Raw genomic sequence first — 25,841 nt, forward strand, 5'->3', positions numbered from 1 at the left:
AACAACAGCATGACAATAACTAATCCTCAACAATCTCACTATGAACATCACAAAATGAACAGTTTTTCAAATCAACAATAAACATTTTTATTTTATTTTATTTTATTTTATTTTATTTTATTTTATTTTATTTTATTTTATTTTATTATTTTTTTTGGGGGGGGGGGGGGGGTTCGTTCACGGTGCAGTGCTGGGCGGGGCTTCCAAGCCAGGGGGCGGAGCTACATCAGACAGCCCCGGCGTCCCAGCGGCAGTTTGCTCTCCTCCTGAGCCGGGAAAACGTTGTCCTACACGGGGAGAGTCACACGTCTGATTCGCCATGAGTTGGGGAACGGAGCTCTGGGTACGTCTGCGTTGTTGTTGTTGTTTCTATCAGTTTCTGCCGCTGTTTGCCTTCATATCTTATTTCAGACGTGGTGAGGAGGACTTTAGTGGGATGGTTTCCGTCTTACCTTTTGTATCTCGGGTTAGCCGTTAGCGGTGGCTAACGCACCTCCAGGAGTGACAGCGGGGAACAATAGGCGGGTATGTCCGCAGACTCCCACCCAGGGGCGGGCAGAAAGGTGGTTCTGGGTGGGTCCGGTGCCGGTGTCTTACCACTATCACCAGGTTACTACCACTTCTTCACCATGATAACATTTATCCTGCTGGGCGTGTGTAGTTGGTAAGAAGTTGCCAAGTTGTGGGTTTTGTGTGTGTGTGTCACACCCTGTTTCTGGGAGGAAAGAGGAAGACCACAAACATCATCATCATCATCACCCTGTAACCTAAACTCACTTCATCAACCAACCACTGCTTCACTTCCATTGATCCCAGTGTCTCCTTTTGTTACCTTAGTCATGCATCTGCAAGGTGGAAGTCCACCATTAACATACATTATATCCACTCATCCAAAGTAACCTCAATTTAGTTTTATCTCCAAATCCTAGTTTAAAAAAAATAAATAAAAATAAAATGAGTGCAGATTATTTCACAGTACTACATGTAAACAACTTTATATAAACCACAAATATTCATATACTGTATATAAATCAGCTGTATAAAACACTAAGTGTTATCTCTTGGTTAATTTACATTGATAGGCTAACTTATCCAAGAGAATATTGGTATTAATATTTTTTATGTGGGCGTTGGAGCCTTTTTTTTTTTTATTATTTATTAGAATACCCCTAGATTTAAACCTTTTTTAAATGCTACAATGATCCTCAAGCACATGTATTGGTATGAAACACATTTTAACAATGATTTACTACATAGGCCGATGTGTAATCCATATTTATAGTATAAAGTATATACTCATTGAGTTTGTAGTGTATAACGGTTCCCCAGTTTTGCGTTTAATTACATTGTAAATGACAGTTTTTATAGAATTTCCAAGCCAATTACAAGGTCAATTATCTGAACTCAATTACAATTCAACTGGCGATTTCAACAGCGACATATATTTTTCAATTATAATGATGTCATAATTGTAATTAATGACCAATTGCGCAGTTACAATTATAAATGACCCCGACTCTGGGGCACTCGGAAAGATTTAACGTTTAATTTAGAAATAATCAGGAAATGTTCCGAGTTCCTTTTTTGGCATTTTTTTTTTTTTGCAAATTAACCACAAACTAACAGTATTATTGCTCAATATAATACTATATGTTCTTGTATATTCTTAAAACATGATTATTTTATGCTGTAGAGGCCATTTTGTCACACTTCTGACATGTTGGAGACAATAATTAGCTACATTTTACATAGTAAGTATCGTACACATGATGTGACAAAAATGGTACATCATGGGACAAAAAAGAACAACTTCATATAAACCACATATATTTTCCTAAGGTGTAAAGCATCCATTTACGGATTTTGGGAGCTGAACTTTCATATTTTTTTGTATTTTGAGCAAAATAATCCAGCAGGCTCAATGATCCTCTGATTGGTTTGGGTTTGTCTGATTGGTCACGTGACCCATGCATTATTGATATCGTTACGAATCATTCATACTTTTAAAAACTCTAACAGAAAACAATAGTTGGCAACTGTGGGTATAACACAAACGGTTCCATTTATTATTAACCAATGGGTTATATTCAGTTTACCTTATGATTAAGAATATTCTACAAATGAGTTAAAAATTACAAATGAGAAGACCTTGAAAAATAGCCTTAATAAATAAATAAATAAACTATAAATATAATATCAGAGATTTTAGGCTGATATGATCTGATACGCTTATTTGTTTTCTGATGATGTCAATATCAAATTGGGACACTTTTAATATCATAGAATTATATATTTTATGAAATATGAAACTCAAGGTCACGCCATGTTGTTTACAGTAGAATATTGAAGATATTTCCTCCTATACTCACCTCCTGTACTCATCAATATGTTTTTTTCCCTTTCGAATATATATTTATTTATTCATTTCACTGTTGCATAATAGGCTAACTTAACACTTCACGTAGTAGTGTAGAGTAGGTGTTTTTTTAGGTGTTCTTAGAAGTGTTATGATTCTACTTTTGTCTTTGAATAATGAAATTAAAAGTGCAATAAATCTGAATCAGGACTTGAACATATGATCTCCTTGCTGTGAGGCTGCCACAGACAGAGGAACGTACAGTACTTCTTAAAGCACATCATTCCACACTCTACTCGTGTGAAGGGTTTCTTGGGAAACTCTTTTGACAAAATAAGATGCATTTAATTTCCAAAACAAAAGATCTGAGGAATATCATCTGGCAGCTTTTATCTTGATGTTTATTATGCATTTGCTTTGTGTAGAATAGAGGTTTTTAGTTGTATTTCTGTTGTTTTTGTGGCATAGATTCATCTCAATGTATTTCCTACTTAGTTATAAAAAAATAAATAAAAAAAAACCCAAGGTGAAAAAGGACAACCAACCTTTGTCCTGAAATTTGCTCTTAATGACCTAATTTATCTGAAGATGATGTTTCAGTTTGACCTTATTTATTTATTAATGCACTATTTTCCATGGCTTTAGAAGGAATACAACATGTGTGTTTATAAGCATTTCCTGTGGCAGAATAACAGGATGGACAAGATGTAATATTTAGTGTCCTAAAATCAAACCTTCACTATACAGATGGTGAAGTCTTGTCTTTTTTTTTTTCCACTTAGTCATTCTTTTGTCTTGTCTGACATGATCCTTTGGTAAGGAACTAAAGCACACTCAGTCTCTGTGAGGATATCACTATTTTCCATGTCTGTGAATGACTGTTCAGTGTATTATTTTTAAAAAATATTTTTATGGCAATCACAAAGGATGATGATCTCATTCCACTCCAGCCACATCTTTAAATGTAATTAATTTATCCCTGTGTGTGAGTGTGTGTTTAACAGGAAATGAAAACATCAGGGCTCTGGGATGCAGTAATAGCATATTTAATTTACTTTCAACTCGACAGCATTTTTTTCCCATTTTGTTTTACGCATATATATATATATATATATGTGTGCACGTTTTGGTACAGTGTTTCATTTTAGTTCACACTAGCATCAGTTAAAACAGTGTAAATCAGGGGCGTCATATGCATGAAATTTTAAATATTCTAAATATATGACAATATCCAAGCAGTAGGTGACAGATATCAGTACCAACAGGATCTTCACTTTAAATTTCTTTGATTTCGTGTGCAATTTCTATTAAATTAAGGGAAATATTATGTCATAATTTGAGGAAAATTGAAGGATTTTATAAGAAATTTGAGTTTTTTTTCAAAAGTTTTACATTAAAAATGACTGCTACCTTGTGATATAAGCATCAGGAAAAATGTGAGCCCCTGGAATTATTGTTGAGTTTCTATTACATACTGATATATATTTTCTCTGTCATTTTTACTTTCTACCTGCAAGCCCAATTGGATGCTTTAAAGGGCCGGATTTGACCCCCGGGCCATGAGTTTGACACATCCGGTGCAGATATTCCCTATTAACAGCCTTAACACTAGTATTACAGTTACAGAACATGTAAAAATCATTATTTGAATGCTAACCAAACCACTCATAATGCACTTAGCTTAAGGCGCTGATCACATTTGTGCATAATTCCACTCCTAAAACCAAAATAATTTATTTTTGTGTTGCCAAACTCTGCCCTCTAAAGCATCATTTTAGGATGTTATGTTGTGGTTTTTTTACAGCACAGTTCAGTTATTTACTGTATTTTGATTATTTGTTGCTGTATTTGATGAAATATGCATCTTTTTTAATGCTTTTGAGGCTAAGAAGAAGCACTGAATCGCACTATGATCTTACTCCTCCAGCTGACCCTTGTGTTTAAATAAGCAAATTTAGTTTTGCTTCGTCAGCCCTCAGGTGTAACACCAACACACGCTTCACAACGGGATCATTGTTTGCGCGTGTAAGATGTCAAAGCATTTAGAAATCTGATTTTGTCGTTCCTGAATCCAGGATTTAGAAAAAAAAACAACCTTGTTATTCTTGAACAGAATAGAAATAGGTATAATCAACATATGGTGGTTGGGGTCAGTTGGCACTTCCTGTTTGACAGATGGAGTTACTGCCATGTATTAAAGCAGTGGTTCTCAACCTTTTCAACCAGAAACCCCCAAAACAAAGGTACCAGAGACCAGGGACCCCCATGAAATGATGGTTTGTTGTTCTATGAATCTGTGATAACCACGTTTATTTATTCATCTGAATAAATCCACTGTTATCCAGGAAGTTTAGTGTTATTTGTTAGTATATAGTCATCTTAAAGATGGAAATCCTTGTTTTAATCAATTAAATGTGACAAAAAAAATGCTGGAAACTGTGATGAAATGGGGTTTTAAAAACCACAAAAATTGGTTAAAAGTGTTAAAAAACAGACAGAAAAAATGGTGAAAATGGTTCAAAGTGTCAATATTGGACCAGTTAGTTTAAACTGGCAAATAATGAGCATGACAAATGGTGAATGTGGTGAAATGAATGAAATAATAAGAGTTTAAAAGTGACAATAATGGGTCAACATATGTGACATATGGTGGAAAAGTGGTGGAAAGTTGCTGAAAATGTGCAGAAAAGGCATTGGAATTTGATGGAGAAGTGTCAGAAATGTGAGTAATGTTGCAAAAATGCATTAAAAGGAGCAAAAACTATTACAAGAAAAAAGGGATGGAAATGGGTTGAAATATGGCAAGTTTGGGGCAGTTGCAGAAAAATGGTAAAAATGATCACAAATGGGCTCAAATTATCCACTGTTATCCAGAAAGTTCATTATTATTTGGGCCATATTTTATAGTCATTTTAAAGATGTAAATCCTTGTTTTAATCAGAAATAAAATGGGCTAAAAGTGACCAAAAATGTTGGGAAAAGTGGTGAAATTGGATTTTAAAAAACCACAGAAATTGGTTAAAAGTTGGAAATTACAGTGGCCAAAACGGAGAGAAAAGGGATAAAAAAAAAGGGTTAAGTGTCAAAATTATGTGGAAAAGTGGTAGAAAGGGTATATAAGTGCTGAAAATGTCTTGAAAGTGGAAAAAAACTGCAGAAAAGGCTTTGAAAGTGAAGCTTTGCTCATTTAATCTATAGTTTATTTTATTCAGTTAATTTGTTATTTATCCTTTCGTTAAACCATGCTGTCGTCAAATATTGAAAAGTGAAAAAATATTTGTGATAAAACTATTTTAAATAAATATTGTGGGGAAAAAAGAAAAGAAACAAAGCTATAATCTAGTGCTACATTAATAATGAATAATCGTCATATCAACCGTATTTGACTCAGTGTTGTGTTTAAACAGAGGGCATGTGATGATCCTCCATGTGTAAACACTGGCTGACAGACCGTCATAATCCCCCCCTGTGAGTCGCTGATGGGATTAATGTGTTGGCCGTCTGATGTCAGATTAGGGATTATCGTCAAAGGATGCTGCGCAGGACTGATGATTGGCCATTTCAGTAGGACTTCATTTACGCAGATTATTTTAGGGTAAAAAAGGCGAAACAGCTTCCTCACATGGAGGAAAAAATATATAAAATATCTCAGATGTGTTATTTGTCTCCCTAAACTCAAATTGTATACACTATCAAGTTGCCAAAAATGTATTTTATTAAACATAATAAATTAAGTGGCCATTAACAAATCATATAGAACACAATTTGAATTTGCAGGACAGCAATAATCTATAATGTATTAATGGTATAAAATATATTAATACTTACTCAGTAAACATAATAAACAAAATAAAAAATATTGTGATAGAGCCACTCTATATTTTGTATGATTTAAAATTTTAATATTACATTTGTGTGGTAAACATTAAATTGTAAAATATTAATATTATGTACATATCACGTACAAAACATGCATGTCTATGTACAATATGTATAGGTTTGTACGTATATTTATATATGTTTGATGTGCATGTATAAACTATTTATACAACTTTGTGTAGAATATATATTGAATGTGTATTTTAAAAATGGTAGTATTAGTTTCCTAATAGAGCACACATGTCAAACTCAAGGCCTGAGGGCCAAATCTGGCCGTTTAGAGCATCCATTTCGACGAGCGCAGGAAAGTAAAAAAGTCAGAGAAACCATGAATCATTGTGTAAATTACAGACTAATTCAGTTATAGATATCTCCAAAATAAATCACAAAATAAATGAAACTGGCAGTTATTTTTCATCTCAAATTGTTAAAAGAACTCTCAATTTTTTCCAAATTTTTCCGAACTCAGATTTTTCCAAAATCCTGTAATTTTCTTCAAATGATTCCACAAAATTTCCCTAAATTACACAAGAATCAGCCACAAAATCTAATAAATGTAAGATGCTGAGGGCCTGATATCTGTCACTTATTGCATTGATATTATCAGTGCCGTACATATTTTATAATGTATTTATGCATGGGAGTGCAAATTAGAGCACAATAATGATTAATAATTATAATTATTTGGTCCCTGAACTAAGTGTTCAGTGTTGTTTGTTCTGTTTTTTGTTTTTTTTGTTGTTTTTTTTTTTTTTTTTTTTTTTTTTGTAGATTGCAGAAATAATTAAAAAAACAAAACAAAATTCAATTGTCTGGCAACCTTTACTTTGAAGTGCATCTATTCCTGCCCTGGCCTCCTGCCACGCAGCACACACACATAAAAGGGAGTGTGTGAGTGTGTGCGTGTGTGTATCAGGATGCTCCCCGCTGTGCTCCAGTCTGTCTCACTGAAGGCGTACAGTACAGTACATTAAGCTGCGTGACGGTGATGGTCTCTGCTCATGGAGCACACTGAACAACCAGGAGAAATGTGTAGATAGACTGTAGCGCTGATGGGGAAAGACTAAGAGCTCCCTGTGTTATTGAGCTTTGTACGCTGTCAGCTGCTTCATGGAACGAGGACAGATTGTGGAAACCTGGACTCAGAGCAGTGAACTGGTTTCGACTCTGAACAACAGCTCTTCAGGCTTTATTTTTCTTTCCTTTCGTGTGATGTGGAAAAGACTTGTTACTGTGTTCTGTTCTGTCGGGTGTCCCGTGAGAGGAGCGGCTGGAGAGCAGGGTGCTGAGCTGAAGCACTGTGTGTAGTTTATTTCATCTTTCTGATGGATATAGATTTTATTCCTGGTATCAGGTGGTCCTCTGACTCCCTAAAGTGGGCTCATTATTATCCCTGGTAGTGTTTGTGATATTTATAGACTTAGAGGATCCCTTTGTACTGACAACCACATGGTTTTTCTGCTTTGGTGAGATTTTCTTTGGATTCTATGAGGCACAACAACAATATTTATTCATTAATTCAATCCAGTGCCTGATCACTTTGTTTGGAAATGTATTCAAACACAAAGGCACTGGAGCTGTCAATGCTATGTATTTACTCTCATCAATATTTATTGATCATTATTAGCAGAGCTGCAACTAACTATTATTTTCATAATCGATTAATCGGTCAATAAATTAAACGATTAATCGATGAATCAGATTTTTTTTTTTTAAACAGTTTATCTATAAAGCGCATTTAAATTCTGCTGAAGCTGATTAAACTGAAATAAGAGTGTCTCTCACGCACAAACAAATGCGCACGCACGCAAGACATTCACAAACACTGGCCCACAAACAAATAATCGTGCGCACACACACAAACGCACAATCACTCGTGCACCCGCACACAAACAGTCATGCGCGCGCACACACAAACACTCGTGGTGCACGCACACACAATCACTCGTGGTACACGCACACACAAACTCGTGGTACGCGCACACACAAACTCGTGGTACACGCACACACAAACACTCGTGGTGCACGCACACACAATCACTCGTGCGCCTGCACACAAACTGTCATGCGCGCACACACAAACACTCAAGCTGCGCGCCTACACAAACGCTCTTCGCTCATACACAAAAACTTGTGGCGCACGCACTCAAACACTCATGGTGCGCACACACAAAGCTCTGCAGGTGAATCAAACAGCTCTGCGTCACGGTCAGTGACATAAATCCCATGACGCAATGAATCGAAAATGAAATTCGTTGCCAACGCTTTTATTAGTTGATTTTTATCGGGTTTCATCGATTTGTTGTTGCAGCCTTAATTATTAGCGAGAATTGGTTATTGGTCGTTGTAGTCACACATTCTGATACTTTACCACTGTCTGTTCTTACATGACACACCATCTATGAACATTCTAAAGCTCAAACAGTATTAATTCATCAACAAATTGATTAATTAATCTTCCAACACCTGCATATCTCAAGCTGTAAACAGGCGTTAGGTAGGGGTTACACCCTGGACAGGGTGCCAGTCCATCCCGGGACAACACAGTTCTCGTTCTACAAGCTGTTTTTCAGAAGCTCTCTTATAAATACACAGTGTAGCAGTTGGGTTAATCAGTTTTGTTTTGACCATTAATTGATGCACCAAACTGTCCGAAACCATCAGTATTCAATAAATGACCATAAATAATCAACTAGCTTTAACAGTAACTGCAGTTTTTCTTACTGTAGCTTTCTTTTACCAACGCCAACGTGTCAGTCTGTTTTCTGCTGGTTGCATGACATCATTGCTGGATTTCTCAGTTTCTTTGGTTGGAGCGTTTAAAGCCAGTGAAGTGTCACAGTGCAGGAACGCCAGGTCACAGCTGCTGCTTTTCAATCTTGGTAAAATCTTTGGATTTGCAAACTTTGTGCTAGGGCTGCTCGATTATAGAAAAAATGATAATCACAATTATTTTAGTCACAATTGAAATCACAATTATTCAAACAATTTTTTTGTCAAACACAGCTATTTATTTTTTGTACAAAACAATGTAAAATATATACTTTAAACATGAGTAAAATCCTTCAAATGCTAAAATCAGGTACTGTATGTTCACTTTTGCACAAAACAAAACACTTCTTTCACATTATGTAAGAGAATTTGACTTGCGTTGCTTGTTTACTAAGAGTTTTTGTTGAGTTTTTCCGACCATGTTTCAAGACCGTGAAAAACAGCTTTCCTTGTGTTAGCCTGCAGGCTAGCTTTAGCATTAGCTTTGAGAGGGGCGGGTCGGATGAGCTTGCCTGCGCGTGGCTTAAACAACTCAAAGTTAGTATTAATAATCGATGTGTGCCAAGCTTTATTATTTGGAGATGTTCGAAATAGTGGAAGTTTGTTTTATTTGGCAAACAAAACGTATCTAAAATAAAAAAATAAAATAAATAAATAATCGTTTTTTCTCAATTATGTAATTTTTGTAATTGTTAGATGTAATAATCAAAATCGTAATCGAAAAACGAAATTGAGAAAACCAAAACAGAAAGCCTAAAGAAAATATTAATTGCATTTGCAGCAGTGCATGTTTTGTGCAATTAAATAAATGAATTTATTGTATAATTGTGACCATCACCAGCCCTCCCTAAGGAAGGATAAGAAATACTTTATTATAAGGAGGATTTTCTTTTATATCTGTTTATTTGTTTTATTTAAAGACTGTTGTGTTAAGTTTAGTGTTTAATAAGTGCAGTCCACATGTTTACATGTTTCATGAAATGTGAAGTTAGGTAGATATGTTGAAGAGTAAAGCCACAGATTTGTTTGCGGTATTGTTGTAAACTGTGCTTTAAAATTAATATTTTATATTTATTTAAAGATGAAATTAATCTGAAATTGTTTACAATGAAACAGATTGATTTATTGCTTGTGTTCGATGAAAAATACAGGACAAGAGGCCCTTGAAAAAAATAATTGCATATTAAATCGCAAACGCAAAAATTGAGGGAAAAAAAAAAATTGCAAATAGATCACCAGTTACAAACTTCCACTTTTTAGGCTTGAGAAGTTAGATTTTTAACTTGTGTCATGGAGAGATGTTTAACATATTGACAGCTGTAAATAAGAGCAGATATAACATGTCCATTTGTTGCTTTCTATGATTTCTGCTGTATTCGTCTGATCCTCCTGTCTTTAGTTGGACTGGAGCAGCAGGCCGTTATGGAGAGGTCACAGTGGGTGTGAATAACATGTGGTACAGGCGCAGCGACAAGCTGTTGCATCCAGTGTGACCAGGCTTGTCAACACATGGGAAGGTGGAGCTTCTTCTGTTAGAAGGATGGACGTCTTCCTTAATCAATAAAATGGGAAAGTGCGTGAGAGAATTTTAGACTTGATGATGACGTCCATTCTCCTCATTATTATCAGACACATTGTGTCTGATAATAATATAATAATAATAATAACATATTCTCAAGCATCTTAACAACATATTTTTACTAAAACATACGACCTACTCATGCCTAGCCAACAATAACTCATTCTCTCTTGCTTTAACCCCTGTGCACTCACTCCTTTTAATTAACATATACTTACGCTGTACACTGTGTACACAAATGGTCCATCTCATAAAAGTGCTTAAAAGTTTTTTTTTTTTTTTACTTGCATCGCATTAGATCATTTAGACGACTTCAGACATTTCCATAGATATAACAATTATTATAATTTTCAAACCCTTTTTTTTGTTTTTATGGACTTTTTTTTTTCAACATGAGAACCTCTAATTTTTTCAGCAGGAAAAACACTAAATAGGCAGTATTTCCAAAAATGAGGGCCAAAGTGAAATATCTTTGATGAAAATATTACAGCCATGACTGTGTCATTAATTGATAGCAGAATTGAATTAAATGCATTATTATTTTTGGCATAAGGACAGTTTTAAAGAAAAAAAATATATACACTCGTACACCTTGTATATTTTGCAAAATAATAAATCCAGGCCTTCACTGAAATTTCCTTATAACTTTATGCAATAGTCTCTGGTTGATAGGGGGGTCATTACACCTAAAACATATTTTCCCTTCATTTTGAAGGTGAAGGCTTTGATCTATTAGGTATTAATTGAAAAAGCATTATGATATGTCATGATTACAGTAGTCAATGGGGCAAATTTGGTCACGAGGTTACTATGTGTCAGTATGATGCATAATATCTTCTTTTCTATACACTTCAATACACAGGACTTTGGAATTAAGCAAATGAAAAAAAAAAAAAAATAGTGGCAAAATTTCATACAACTGGCCTTAAAAATTACTGGAATCAAACAATGAACTAGTCGTGACTTTTCTCAGTGTTGCAATATTGTAATCAATAATTTAAGTTAAAAATTGTCAGGTTATATTACAGAAAGCCCAGCACAGAGCACATAATCATAATCATAATCGGTGATACTCTATAATTGGACGTCATCAAGCTCTACTTGAAACACTTGAATTATTCAATAACTAAAAGTTGTGGCTTAATACTTTTCTCCAGATATACAAAATAGGTATTTCTTTAATAATCAAACACATTCTTTTAATGTAACTGTTGAATGTGATGAGAAAGAATGTATAGTAGCAGAGCTCAGTAATGTTTCATTGGGAGATAAATGTAATCCAGCTGTTCTAACAGTGACATCTGAGGATTGATATCAAAGAGCGGATGCAATCCAACAATTATTGGTCCAGTTATGGGATGACCAGTATTCCCAGTCCAGTATTTTCCTCCTGGCAATTGGAAGTTCCCACCCTTCCTTCCTCTCTTTCTCCCGTCGCTTCCCTCGGGACATTTTCACTGGCTGCTGCATCCAACAAAGCCAGCTGTTGAGCTGGTTGGATGCGACCAAACATCTGGCTTGTAGAGTGGTGTCATCAAACCTCCACATCTGTCAGAACAGGGCAGCGAGCCACCATGAACCCCAAGTTCCCCTTTCTAAGTGATGATAATGTCACTACTGCAGTAATCTGTGATGTGACCGTGTGTACACTGTATTATAATTAGAGGTGTGAGTAGATTCAAAAATCAATTGCAAATCTGAGGGTAATTTAATGCGATAAATCACATCTTGTGAATTTTAAACGACACACTGAATCATCAGGTTATTGCTCAGAAATTGTGTTGATCCTGAAACGGTTGCATCTGTTATTACTAGGGATGTCTCGATACAACCTTTTCACTTCTGACACGATACCGATATTGCAGCGTTGCGTATTGGCAGATACCGATATCTATGCGATATCAGCATGAATCATAGATACTTTTATTACTTATTTTGTAGTGTGATATAACTGAGGCCGGGGACAAAAACAACAAAAACTTATCGGAGCGCTTATTTCGGAGATTTCAGATGCAGTCCGCTAAAAGCCGATATTTGTTTTCTGGCTGATATCGGGCCGATATCAATATCGGATCGGGACAACCCTAGATATTATAAAGAAAAACACAGAATAATGTAGAGTATAAGCCATGCAGACCTCAGAGGTTTGGACTGTAGTCTGTTATTGTCAAAAAAAAAGTATTTATTTTTGAAAAATAAAATAAAAAAAAGATGTTACAGTAAAATAAAGTGCATAAAGAATTGTAACTTATAGATTTAGAGGATTCTCGTGTCAATATGAGAGAACTTCAGAATAAATTTGAACCTTGAACATTCAAATCTGTTCAGACACAAACTGTTGCTCTTTTACATTCAGCAGCTGAGGCACAGCACTCTAACTGAACAAATCAATGCAGAAAAAAATTAACACAAAAAGTTAACAATAATATTTGCAGGCCTATTAATAAAACAACAGTGTTGTGAGTTAGGGCTGCACAATTGTGGCCAAAATGATCATCACAATTATTTTTTTGATCAATATGTAATCATGATTATAATCACAATTATTTATCATGTTAAGAGAAAAAAATCGGTTTTTATTACGCTACTTTTAAACAAACAATATGTGTAGAATTTACAGTGCAAAACGTAGCTTTAAAAAAGAATTGTTTTTGTTTTTTTAGATTAACCCAATAGTTTGAAATGTACCAAAGGCTAATGAAATAAATACATATTTACAGAGTGCAGAGCCCGTATTTTAAATGTAAATGAAATATTGCAGATGATCAGATTTATTTAATCGTTTCAACCAAAATCGTGGTCATGATTAATATTTGTGCAGCCCTAGTGTGAGTGCAACATTGTTCTTGGCTACTGTACAAACAAAGACTGTACTACTGCTTACTGTTTTCCTCTCTTGTACAGTTACTTATTGATAATGATCTAATCACACACACAAAAACACTATAAACCTATTGATTCTCTGTGAAAGGTAGCACCTTGCAGTACAAATATTACACCTTCACAATCTATATTTTTATGACAGCGTAGGTTGCATAATCACAGTCACATGTGGTCAGTTGATAAAAAAAAAAACATAAAAAGAAACAAAGAATAAATGCACTCTAATTGTGGTTTTAGGTATGCTTTTAATGTTATACCTGCAAATTTAAATGCTGGGTAATGTAAAAGATGGTGAAAATGTTAAATGAACTTTGAGGTTTAGCTGCTTCGAGCACATCGAAGACAGCTTACTTATCTTTAATCAGTGGCATGTACAGTACGTATCTCCTACCTTAATCAGGTTACAAAGGCCTTGTTTAGGGCCCTATGAAATACAGTATATATATATATTTTTTTTTTTTTTTTTTTTTTTTTTCAATTTGTATTTTGTTCCAAATTCCACAGTAATTAATTTTTTTTGTTTTTTAAATGTATTTATTTTTTTAGAAATATTGGTTTTTAACTCCTGTGAGGAAACAAAATAAATAGTAATAAAAAAAGAAAAACATAATTAAACAAAACATTTACACAGCTAGCAAAAAAATAAGATTTACGATATATTGCAATTTTTTGTGTGTGTGACGATAATAAGAAATCCATAATTTCCCCCAGAATCTTTATTCATTTACTTATTTTTAATATATGTATTTATTTTTTTTTAACCATTTGTGCATATGTCATTGTAGGTTACCACTGCATGTAGTGTAGTTCCCTTTCATGTCCAGTTGTCCTTTCATGTTAAACGTTTGCTGTTGGAGAAGGAAAATAAGAACAATTGTCACAATATGTAATAAATCACAATCGCGATATGAATTGATCATCAAAACAAAACAAAAGCCCTAGTTAGCAATATACAGAATGGTGTATATGGTCTCACAATGTACACAATAATGATGTGAAATAGAGCTGTCATTCAGGTTAAAGTGAAATTTTTTTCCAAATGTTGAAATTGAACATTGCATAATGTATGTTTTGGAGCAAAAAAAATTAGACCTTTATTAAGAGAGCAAAAACTTTGTGTGAACTGGATTAGAAACACCCTTTGGAACCTACTTTACTGGTTACAGATCTAATGCCTTTATCAGCACAGTCATGGTTTCACTATTATTTCAGCCGTACATTCATGTATCAGTTTGAGCTTCTTCTCAATTTGTAGTTTTTATTTATTTATTTATATATATAAAATAAAAAACAGCCATTCTTTATCCATAATTTGGGGAAATATTCATTGAGGAAAAGTGCTGACTGCTGCAATCCTGTGACCCACATTTTCAGGTGAATCTACTCTACGCCCTCCAGCTGATGCCCTTTGGTTATTGTGCACTAAACACAGCAGATTCCAGATAAACCGGCTCTGCTGCTGCTCTGATGCTATCTGCTTTCTGCTATGTAGACGCACGTAATACTCGAATACTACTGCTGAAGCCAATGCATGAAACAGATCTGAGCTTAGGGTTAGGAACCCAGATGATCACTGAACCCAGATGACTATGGTCCCATTGAGGTGTTGTGTGACTGCTTAGAAAAAGTAAACTGCTGGATGAGTGAAAACTTCCTTCAACTAAACCATAACAAGATGGAGGTGATTGTCTTTGGTAACAAGGAAAAGAGGACTACTGTCAGCGAGTATCTTGAGTCTTTAAAAGCTAAAGACCAAGTCAAAAACCTTGGTGTTCTGATTGACTCAGATCTTACATTCAGCAGTCAGATCAAATCTATCACAAAAACATCTTCTACCACCTAAAGAACATCTCCAGAGTTAAAGGTTTAATGACTCAGAAAGATCAGGAGAAACTGGTCCATGCTTTTATCTCCAGCAGACTGGACTATTGTAATGATCTTCTGACAGGAATCTCCCAAAAAAGCATCAAACAGCTACAGCTGGTTCAGAACGCTGCAGCTCAGGTCTTAACCAGAACATAGAGGTCAGAACACATTACTCCAGTTTTAAAATCTTTACACTGGCTCCCAGTCAGCCTCAGAATAGACTTTAAAGTTCTGCTGCTGGTTATAAATCTGTGAATGGGTTTGGTCCAGAATACATCAGTGAGATGTTAGTCAGGTATGAACCCAGCAGGTCTCTCAGATCTATGGACACAGGTCAGATAGTGGAGCCCAGAGCTCACAGTAAACATGGTGATGCTGCTTTTAGTTGTTATGCTGCAAAGAAGTGGAACAAACTGCCAGCAGAGCTGAAGTCAGCATCACATGTGAACATTTTTAAATCAAAGTTAAAGACACTTTTTTTCTCTACTGCATATGATTGAGAGAGAGATTTTTGGTCATGTTGTTGATGTAATGTGTTTGTTGCAGTCCGCAACGTTAGAAACTTATGCTAGCAACAGTTGAGCTAGCTCCCCCTCTCGTCGGGGCTCTGTTCAAAGCAGATTTAAAAATAACACTTTTTATGATGAATTTGTGAAATATATTTGCGCAAGTCATGTAGGGAGGTCCAGGGGTAATACATTTTGAAATGTATTACCACCTGAAACACTATTTTCTGCATTTTGAGGGCCAAGTTTTCTATATTAAAACTGATGTTTCACTTATTTCATATTTTTCTACTGCTTTATTTAGTTGATGGTTTTTGTTTTGATTATGAAGCACACTGTTTATATATTTGCCTGTCTGTCCACAGGTATATGCAGGAGCATCCGAGCAATTCATTTTTAGTAAATAGACGGTGCAGCTGATGCGTGTGTGTTTCTCGGTTATGCAGATTAAAAAGAGTTGAAACAACCCATGCACGGCTGGAAGTCCCTTTGGGGTCCAAGTAAAAAAGGAAAAACACAACAGAAAAGCCCCCTATGATGATTAAAACACATCACAGTGTAACTTGGCAGTTCTCTCTCTCTCTCTCAAGTTCCCCCTGTTGTTTCATCGTGTACCTCAGGGGATACACGAACCCCCATTTGAGAAACGCTGGCGTAGGGGACCAAAATCACAGTGACGTTGGCCCCTAAAATCAACATCGCTGGCGAGAACCCTGGGCTTGTTAAATGTCAGTGTTCGTTTTGTTTGGCAGATAAAAACATTCGATTTTATAGATTTTGTAAAAGAAACGGTTAGTTTGTCTTGTTTTGATATTTTATTTGTCAAATGTGAACAAAACAAGGAATTCTATGCTTTTAACTTAACATTATTGATGCTGTTTATCAAAAATGGCAGGAAGCTTGACGTTTGTGTGGCATATACACAAACTCCCTCATTGGACTTTGGATGTGTTTTTCTTCTCGTTGTGTGACCTGTGTATGTATGGGAAACATGGGAATTAATCAGGAATTCACCACAGAGCACATACCATAAACACAAGTCTATCTGGGACAGCTCCCCCCCCCCACCTACCCCCACCTTTGTGTCCCTCCCTCTCTTTAACATATAGCCTGTCTACATATGAGGAAACAATGTTATTTCCAGCAACAAGAATTTTCCCAGGCTGTTTTTTTTTTGACCAATGACGTTTCCGAGTCCAATAAAAGCGGCCGTTCATCTCGCAGTAGCTCATTTGCACAAGCACTCGCTATCTGTTTAGCATGGAGGTTTGCTGGTTACTAAGGTAACACAGTGTACTCCCCCAACGGTTACAGCGACTACCCATGACCGTACTATGTCAGGTGGTAGAAAATTAAAGTCAGGTCAGAACAGATGCTGGTTTTTATGGCATTTCCGAGTTTAATAAGCCAACATTTCTCATTCCAGCATTGCGGAGAATAATAAAATATGTCAGTTGAGTTTGTGCGTAACTTGTTTCTGTTTGTCGCAGAGACTTGAAGTGGAGGGAATTCTTTGTTGTTGTAAGTAATGGCCTCCAAACAGGATTTTTCATTTAATCTATTTTGTTTCTCTCCATTGTCTCCCGGGGCAGTCTTTACTTTATGCTACTGTCCATTGTCATTGTTTATTGAATCACTGCGAGTTTTACAAAGTGTTGCATTAAAAGATCCACAGAGGGACATGGGCCACATTTACATGATAGCTTTAATTCCCCTTTAATTCAGAATAAAAATGAAATCCTCTTTAAACTGACCATGTAAACACCTAATTCCGAATGAAAATGGCCTTTCCAAATTAAACTTAAATCTGAATTAAGTGGCTGGTTTATTCTGATTTTAACTCTGAACGGAATGATTTGTAAAGGTTTAATTTTGCTTTAAATTAATTCCGGTTGTTCTACGCATGCTCGTTGAATAAAGGCAAATAAATGTGTTTCCATGTTAACCTCAATTCGGAATCTCTATTTCCATGTAAACAGGAAGCAAAATACTTTAACTCTAAAGTATTTAATTCCGGATAATTACTGTAAATCCTAATTAAAACACATCATGTAACCGTGGTCATTGTAGCCTCACAGGTTCATATACCACCAACATTAATCCAATGCAACGTGCACATTTTAATGTGACCTTTAATAAAAGCTTGCTTATTTTTTATAGATATTAAGTTTGTCACTTTTAATGTACTCCATTAGCCCAACACAGTGTCGGAAATTAGCGAGGGCCACGGGCCATTTGACCCTCAGTTTAGCCAATAATGGACCCAAAAACTTCTGTTTTTTTCCAACAACTTGTTGTTCTCCGTTCTGCATAAACCACAAAGCTCCACCAATTTGCTTATGGCAAGATTTCAAACTTGTATGGAAGGCTATAAGCTAACATGTCACACATTGCGGGAGATAAATGTTAGCATAAAAAACTAACGCAACTATTCATCCATCCCGACTTGTGAATTATAATTAAAAAATATTGTGTTTCACATGTTCACAAGATAAAGCTGGTCCCATAAGACAGTAATGTAACTATTGTGATTATGTGTAATGTGTTTCCTTACATCTATATTCTTTCTGTAATAACTACTGTTCTACTTCCAAACCTCTCTGAAAAAGAAAGGCTGTGCTTTTCATTTATTTGCGGTAGCAGAAGCTACTGTGCATTTTAATCTATAAAAGTATTCAAGCTGTAACTACATTTTTTTCCATGGCCCCCAATCATTTTAAAAATGCCCCCATTTTTTAGACTACGGGGCCAAAAAATTGCCCCCATAATATGTACCTAATTTCATACCCTAGCCCAACACGATCTTTGCTCACTCAATAATACACCTAATAATGAACATTTAATTAGCCTTGAACAAAGTTGAACCAAATATGGAATTGTTGGAAATGATTATGCAGCTTGTAACTTAATGTTCTGACTAACTTGAATATCTAAAAACAATCTTTGCTGATGGTAGGATTGATGTGATTTCTTATTCTTGAGTCGTGGCCTTTCTATCGTATAATAATCATATGAAACAGAGTTAATGGTTAATCCTTTTAAACACACATTATGAGGGAAGTTCACTGTGTGTTTTCCAGCTTTCAATGTGCAAACACTGGAGAAGGAGAAGACAATTCCTAAGTATACTGCTGACAGTGTGTCACATGATGGGTCACTGTAGGAAGGTATGAGTGTTTAAAGGTATACTGTAGGGTTTATCTGAGGGCCAAATTTAGTGAAGTAATGCTAAGTTTTAATCTTTGTTCCAGCCTTACTTTAAAGCCAAATGTTATTTGTTGAATTGGTGAAGGTCACCATGAATGTAGTTGGAGAGTTAAATAAATGACAAGAAATAAAATTTTATTCAAAAGACTGATTCCAAGATGCGCTTTTCAAATTTAAAAGAGGTATTATGTGGAACTTGCGGTAATAATGGAACACATACATACACATGGAGGACACACACGCGGGGGACGCACACAGTACAGCTTTAATATGGCCGAAAAAGAAAACCTGGCCTGAGAAAACACGGCCCCAACCCGTTTGACCAGAATAAAGCTGATGTCTCTTTCAACCCGAACACGTTTCAACCAGACGGTATTCATATCTGTGCGCGTGCATGTAGAATGATCCGTTTGCGGGTTATAAACATGATGAGTAGCGCCATGTGCCGTTACACGCTACATCTGGTTGAAACACACTGTTTATATTGAACGGTGATTATGGTTACCAAACGGAGGATTACGCGGGCGGCATCGGGGGCAGCTAAGTGGCGGCAGGGGTCCTCAGGTAATGATGGGTGCATCTCAGAAAATGACCTGTATTAGTCATAGACAGTGCGGCTGATGTATGTGTTTCTCTGTTATGCAGATTAAAAAGAGAGTAAAAACAACCCGTGCACACCTAGGAGTCCCTTTTGTGTCCAAGTGTACAACAATTTATTATGACGGTAAAAAGGAAAAAACAACAGAAAATCTCCCCGACATTGCTGAAAACTGAACGAAGGGGTGACATCACTCCATAGGGGAGCAAAATTACAATGTCGGGGGTCCCTACGCTCAGCAGCGCTGGAGAGAACTCTGCTTTATAAAGTAACACTGTGGGAAGAATCTAATCAATTTAAATCATCTTTATTTTTTTGAGCTGCAACATGACCTGAAGCTGCCATGTTAGTAAACGTGGGCGCCTGTCATCACCTTCCATAACAAGTGCCATAGCCTTCAGTGAACCACACTAGGAGTGTGTGTGTGTCACACAGACACACACACACAGACACTCAAAAAGACCCAGTTGCAAGCTTCGTAGCTGCGCTCCACTGAGATTGGAGGACTTGAGTCAGTGGTTTATAAAATCAGACATCCTGTTTCTGATGAATGAGCTGTTTGTACGTGTGTTTATGTGGACGCCACATGACACAGCTTTACAGATTGCTGCGCAGATACAGTGATGATAACTTCCTATTTTTTCATTTCGGACACACCATAGAAACCCTAAGGCACATGTGTCAAACTTAAGGCCCAGGGGCCAAATCTGGCCTTTCAGAGCATCCAATTTGGCCAGCATGAGAAAACAAAAATAGTTAGAGAAACCATGAATTATTGTGCAAATTAAACAAATTCAGTTAAAAATATCTCAACTAGAGATCTACAATTAATACACAAATTCAATGAAACTTCACCAACTTGATGGCAGTCATTTTTAATCTCAAACTGTTATTTCACAATATCCTGCAAATTTCTTCAAATTGGGATGCAGAATTATGATGTTATCCCATTTTGATGACGTAAAGGTCTGATAGAATGTGACCTGGCTGTTTAGACAGCGGTCGCATTACAAAATATCAGATACTTACTGGATTTATATCCACATGTAAAAGAGGCCTGGGTTGGATTTGAAAGAATCCGAATTGTTCTGTTCACATAGACGTGAAAAATCAGATATTGGCAAAACAAATCGGAATTGACGTGCATTGTGAACATAGCCTTAGTTTAGATGCGGTAACTGATTTCTTCAGTGCTATCCATTGCCCTTGTATGTTATTACAGATTAATGTTGAGAGGAAAAACACATTCACCCTGAATTGTCTGAATATGACCGAAGCACAGTAATACCAACTCACAGAATATTGAAAACAAATCTACATGAAAAGCAGTGACTGACATACTTTGACTTTGAGTCATCCCACACATGTCCCAGCATTTACTAACTGATGATCACACCCACAGTCTTTGTTTACCAAAGTTAACTCATAAAGTCAATGTCGGAAGCTGTTATGGTATATTGTCTTTGACGTCAAAGCCCGTTTAGTTCTCCAAACTTAGAAAGTACGTAACTTTGTTTTACATTAGAAGGGGAACCTTAGAGGTGAAGCTTATAGGAAAAGATGGCTATTGTTTGTTTCTATTCAGGTGTGTTTCCCCTTTCGGAATTTTTTCACATGCCTCCATGTCCCAATGGTTCTTTAAATATGTGTAAAAAAGATCTTCACGCTCCAGTGACTGTTGTCATCAAATGCTTTCAGCTTATCACCTATTTAAAACTCAAGGATGTTTGATGTGAAGTAAGTGTCCTCATTCCTGTGGCCAAAGAACAGGGTGAGATTAGCTGTTGGATCCTCCCAGATTTAGATGGTAGTCCAGGAAATGTGCTGTTTGACCCTCAGTGTCAGAGGTTACACTGGACAAAAGGAGCTGGTATTGTTCCCTAAGTGAGATGAGCTGATACATCTGATCAAAGTGCCGTCACACATAGACAAATGATAAGTGTGTTTAAGTTTCCAGCACGGCTACTACTGACAAACTCTATTGTGTAACAATCAAATGGAACAACAACTTCTTGCATTATTGGTGGCGATGTTTGACGTTCATTGGACACTTTATTGGAAAGGGAAACAAGGAAGTTTAATTTTAGCTTAAGGCAAGCGTGGGAAGAATCTCATCTTCATTAAAGGGATCCTCCACTACTTATTAGAAAATCTATTTGTAACAAAACACACTATTATGCACCATATTCGTTTCATTTACTTTTAAAAATGGGACTACTTGCTGTTTTAGAGCCTGTTTTCCACCATCTTGAAATCACGTGATTGATGATGTCCCACGGCCCCATTTGTCTGTAAACATTCTATTGTTTTCTATTGGAGTGAAGCATTCAGCCTGCTTTTTAGATCATATATCAACTTTTTCTGTAAAAACACCAATTTGTGCTGTTTGTGGTTGCTCTAAATAATCAGGAAAAGTTAAAGATGCTAATGTAAACCTTTTATTTTCAGAAAGAGGACAAAAACAGACCCGAAAAGATCTGTGACGATTAGGGGGCGACAGTTCCAACTCTGCAGTTTTGTAGTAGACAATGAAGCAGAAAAGAAGAGCTCTCTAAAAGGACCTTTACTCTCCCTTAAGGCTGGGGTACACTGTGTGATTTTTTTCAATGTTGCACTCGGCTCAATCAATCAGTAATGAATCGAAATTAAATTGTGATTAATCGATTCAAAATCTTATTAATTGGAAATAGATTGATTCGGGAAATTGGCCATGATACCCAGCTCTACCTCAGATATCGTCAGAATAATATGGACGACTGAAGATGCTTTTCTGCACCACCTTTTGATTAAACTACAATAGGCACCAGAGTCTAGAATGATCATTAAAAGAAGGTAAGCATTTATTATAGTTTTATTATTTGGAATGGGGAAGGAAGCTTATGGCAAGAACTTTTAAAATAAATCAAAAAGATTTAATAACAATTAAAAGTAAGAAAAGAAGTACAAATAATTAAATTAAAACACCAGCAAGTAGATGTGCACCGATGGCAATTTTTCTAACTGACAGCATACAGTGATATACATCCCCAAATTTGAAAAAGTTCTGTTTCCTCCCTCCCTTGTTATTCCACATTTTGTAAAAAGCCAGCTTTAAATGGGCGAGTTGGATTTTGCCCACGTTGGCAGGTGACGTCACCTAACACGCCTCCTAGAATGTGAGCTCCTCCTTCTGCAGCAGCGCGCACACACTTTTCCGACTCAAAATCACTACACGTTGTTTGATTGCGTCATTGCGTCACACGCTACTATTCGGCCTTGATTTTAACTCACTAAACCGAAGGCAGAATGTGGCTTTTTTTTGCAATATTCGGCCGAATATATTCGGTGGCCGAATATTCGGTGCATCCCTAATCGCAAATTTTAAGGTAGATGATTAAATTGAATGTAAATTCAAATAATAATCCACAGGACAAACTAACAAAATATCTCAAACCTCCAATAAAGTGTACTGAGTTTTAGGTTTCCTTGTACTGCAAAAATAAATAATGTCCAAATGCAAAATATCAATTAAAAATAACTTACAACCGCTTACAGGATAAAAGCTTCTAAAAGTCAAATATTCTACAAAAAATAAAGTGCAGCATGTGTAACAACGGGTATTGAGTAGAATGAATATGGCATAGGCCACTGGCTCTTTACTTCTGCTAGCTTTAGCGTTAGCATTTGCTTGATTGCTAGCTTGAAAGGTATCATACTCAGCGGTGTGGTGGATTCTTAAAATAGCAAATGAGGTAGCGTTTTGTTTGTAGTCAAACCACAACTTATTTCTGCATTATACAAATTACAAATTGTGATCCTTTGCTCTATTTTATTGCCTAAACTGCTGAACTGTTGACATGCGAGGTTGACCGTGCTTCGCGTAACTGTTGTTGTTAACCCGTGTAGCATCTCACAGCAGAAGGAGACAGTTGCTGACTTTGAGATGGACTTTAACACCTTTTAGGTAAAAAAGATTGGTTTCATATGCAAGGTTGGTCGATCACCCAAAATCAGGGAAGTTGGTGCTGATCGATCGGTGCATCCTTAGTAATAAATCATTTTAAACTCAAAACTGGTATTTAAAAAACCCATTTAGCGACATGATGCATTATTGTCCTACTAAATGCACACAGCAGAATCCCTTGGTAAACTTTGTTGGTATTGGTGTGAAGGTAGAGTCAATCTGGACAAACAGACTAAAGCTATTTGGAGGCATCTGTGTCTGACGAGGATGAAGTAGTGAAACATTAACCTACTTATCTTAAAGTGGAGCCGCTCTAAACACCATCAACACTGAGTCTTTTCTGTGCAAGAGGTGCAGCTTAACATCTGTGTCATCAAAGGCAACAGCTTTCCCTTCATTTTCATTAACAAACACGGAGCTTTTAAATTAGTTCTACATCTTCACTATCTGTAGCTGTGTTTCCATTATCCTTGGAAATGTGCAAAATCTAAATAGTGCAATAAAAACTGGTAATGCAAACCCCTGAATTTTGAAAAACACTCAAATATTGCTTAAAAGTTTTTTACGCTTTCATAAGGAGAAATGTCAGATGTTTCGATATTGAAAAGTGTTGCAAAAACGCAATGAAAACATTTTTTCCGCAAATACACGTGACAGAACATGACCATTTCTCTCCGAGAAAACATGTCGCGGTGCGTGTAGACAGAAGAGGAGACCGGGACATTTCTTAGCATTAGACTTTAAAATTATTACTGCCACATTAGACGTAAAACAACAAAGGAATGTGGAGTGTTATAAGGAGGTTTTTAGAGTCCATCTTCCTGCAGTGAAGTCTCGTGGGATGAGATTTCACGGGAGTTGTGAGGCTCTTGCACAAAACAACCTTCAATGGTAACACGTTCAAAGCACAATTAGAAATATCGCTTTTATTTTGTGAGAATCTGTAATGGAAACCCAGCCACTATCTCTATGCTTTGATCAGCCATGTTTTTTTAACCTCTACTGCACATGACAGTCATAATAATAAGCCTTAGAAACTCTTTATCGGCTTCACCGTTACCTCATCCATTTCTGGCTTTTAGCTGACAGAAGACACAATGAGTGTCATGTGTTGACAATGAAAATAAGGACGATGGCATCCTCAGTGATCACCTGCCTGCTTTTATTGCAGTAACCAGTGTTGTGAAATTGGTTATACACTAACAGAGCAGCTGACTCTTTCTATTAATCTTAACATGGTAACATTAAAAGCCAAGCACACAACTTGGTAGAAAACAGAAATGTTGATTTAAACTAAAGCCTCTCACAAGTTCTGACTGTAGAAACTGATTGGATAAATAAAAACACAAATTACACTTCTGATTCAGGCAATCCAATGGATTAGTGTTGGTTTAGTGGTTACCATGGGGGCGGAGCTTGCTGGAGTGCAAAGTGCTAAGAAAGAAGAAGAAAGTAAAAAAATGTGATTATTACAATTAATTTTATAGAGTTTTTAAACTTTCTTGATGTTTGTTTTCCTCTGACTGACTGCAAGCCTTTTTTTAATCTCACTTTCTCATACCTGGGCACTCCTGTCTGAGGGCGAGCTAATCAGGTTTCAAAGCAACCCGATCACCGCCATTGTTTAGCTCTCCCACAGCTTCTCATGCACACCCTAACAAACAAGTTAGACAGCAGGAGGGAGGGAGGGAGGGAGGGAACAAGGTGATTGGTTGATCTTGTAGAGGGTAGCTGCACTTCCTGAAGGATGTTGTCTTTATGGACCTTTAACAAATATAACTTTAAGATTATTTATAAGGCTTCCTTCTGCGTAATAATTCCAACATGTTTTTTTTAATAATATGTTAAGGTTTCATTTATTCAGACAACAGTTGGGTAATTCACTCATTCAAGGGAACATCAAAGCACCATCTCACTTTTTTGTTTTATTTATTTTATTTTATTTTTTTGTTCCTTTCATGAAAATGCAAACCAACATAGATTATTACATCAAATATTATCACATTCCAAATGAAATGTTTCCATAATTAGAAAGGAGCAGTAGGAATAATAATAATAATAATAATAATAATAATAATAATAATAATTAACTAACCTTCCTCCATCACTACACATATTTTTCATCATTCTCTCATAACCTAAAAATGACAAATCAAAATGTACAAATCACACCCCGAGTCAACTTTCTGAAGTATGCAGATTTATTTAATTTGACAAATATTTGTACAAATCTTCTCATCATTTGTTGAGCA

General features: G+C 36.1%; 1 protein-coding gene across 3 annotated transcripts in view; it reads left to right on the top strand.

The window, feature by feature from the left end:
- The first annotated feature begins 220 nt into the window (after positions 1-220).
- The window catches only part of fnbp1l (formin binding protein 1-like), a 56,094-nt gene continuing 30,473 nt past the window's right edge, over positions 221-25,841 (top strand). For all 3 annotated transcript variants that reach the window (XM_028444457.1, XM_028444456.1, XM_028444458.1), the window contains exon 1: positions 221-343. In XM_028444457.1, coding sequence (XP_028300258.1) covers positions 320-343 — 24 coding nt within the window. In that variant the 5' untranslated portion in view covers positions 221-319. The remainder of the gene's footprint in view (positions 344-25,841) is intronic.

The sequence above is a fragment of the Gouania willdenowi genome, chromosome 4 (assembly GCF_900634775.1).
Source record: "Gouania willdenowi chromosome 4, fGouWil2.1, whole genome shotgun sequence".
NCBI lineage: Eukaryota > Metazoa > Chordata > Actinopteri > Blenniiformes > Gobiesocidae > Gouania > Gouania willdenowi.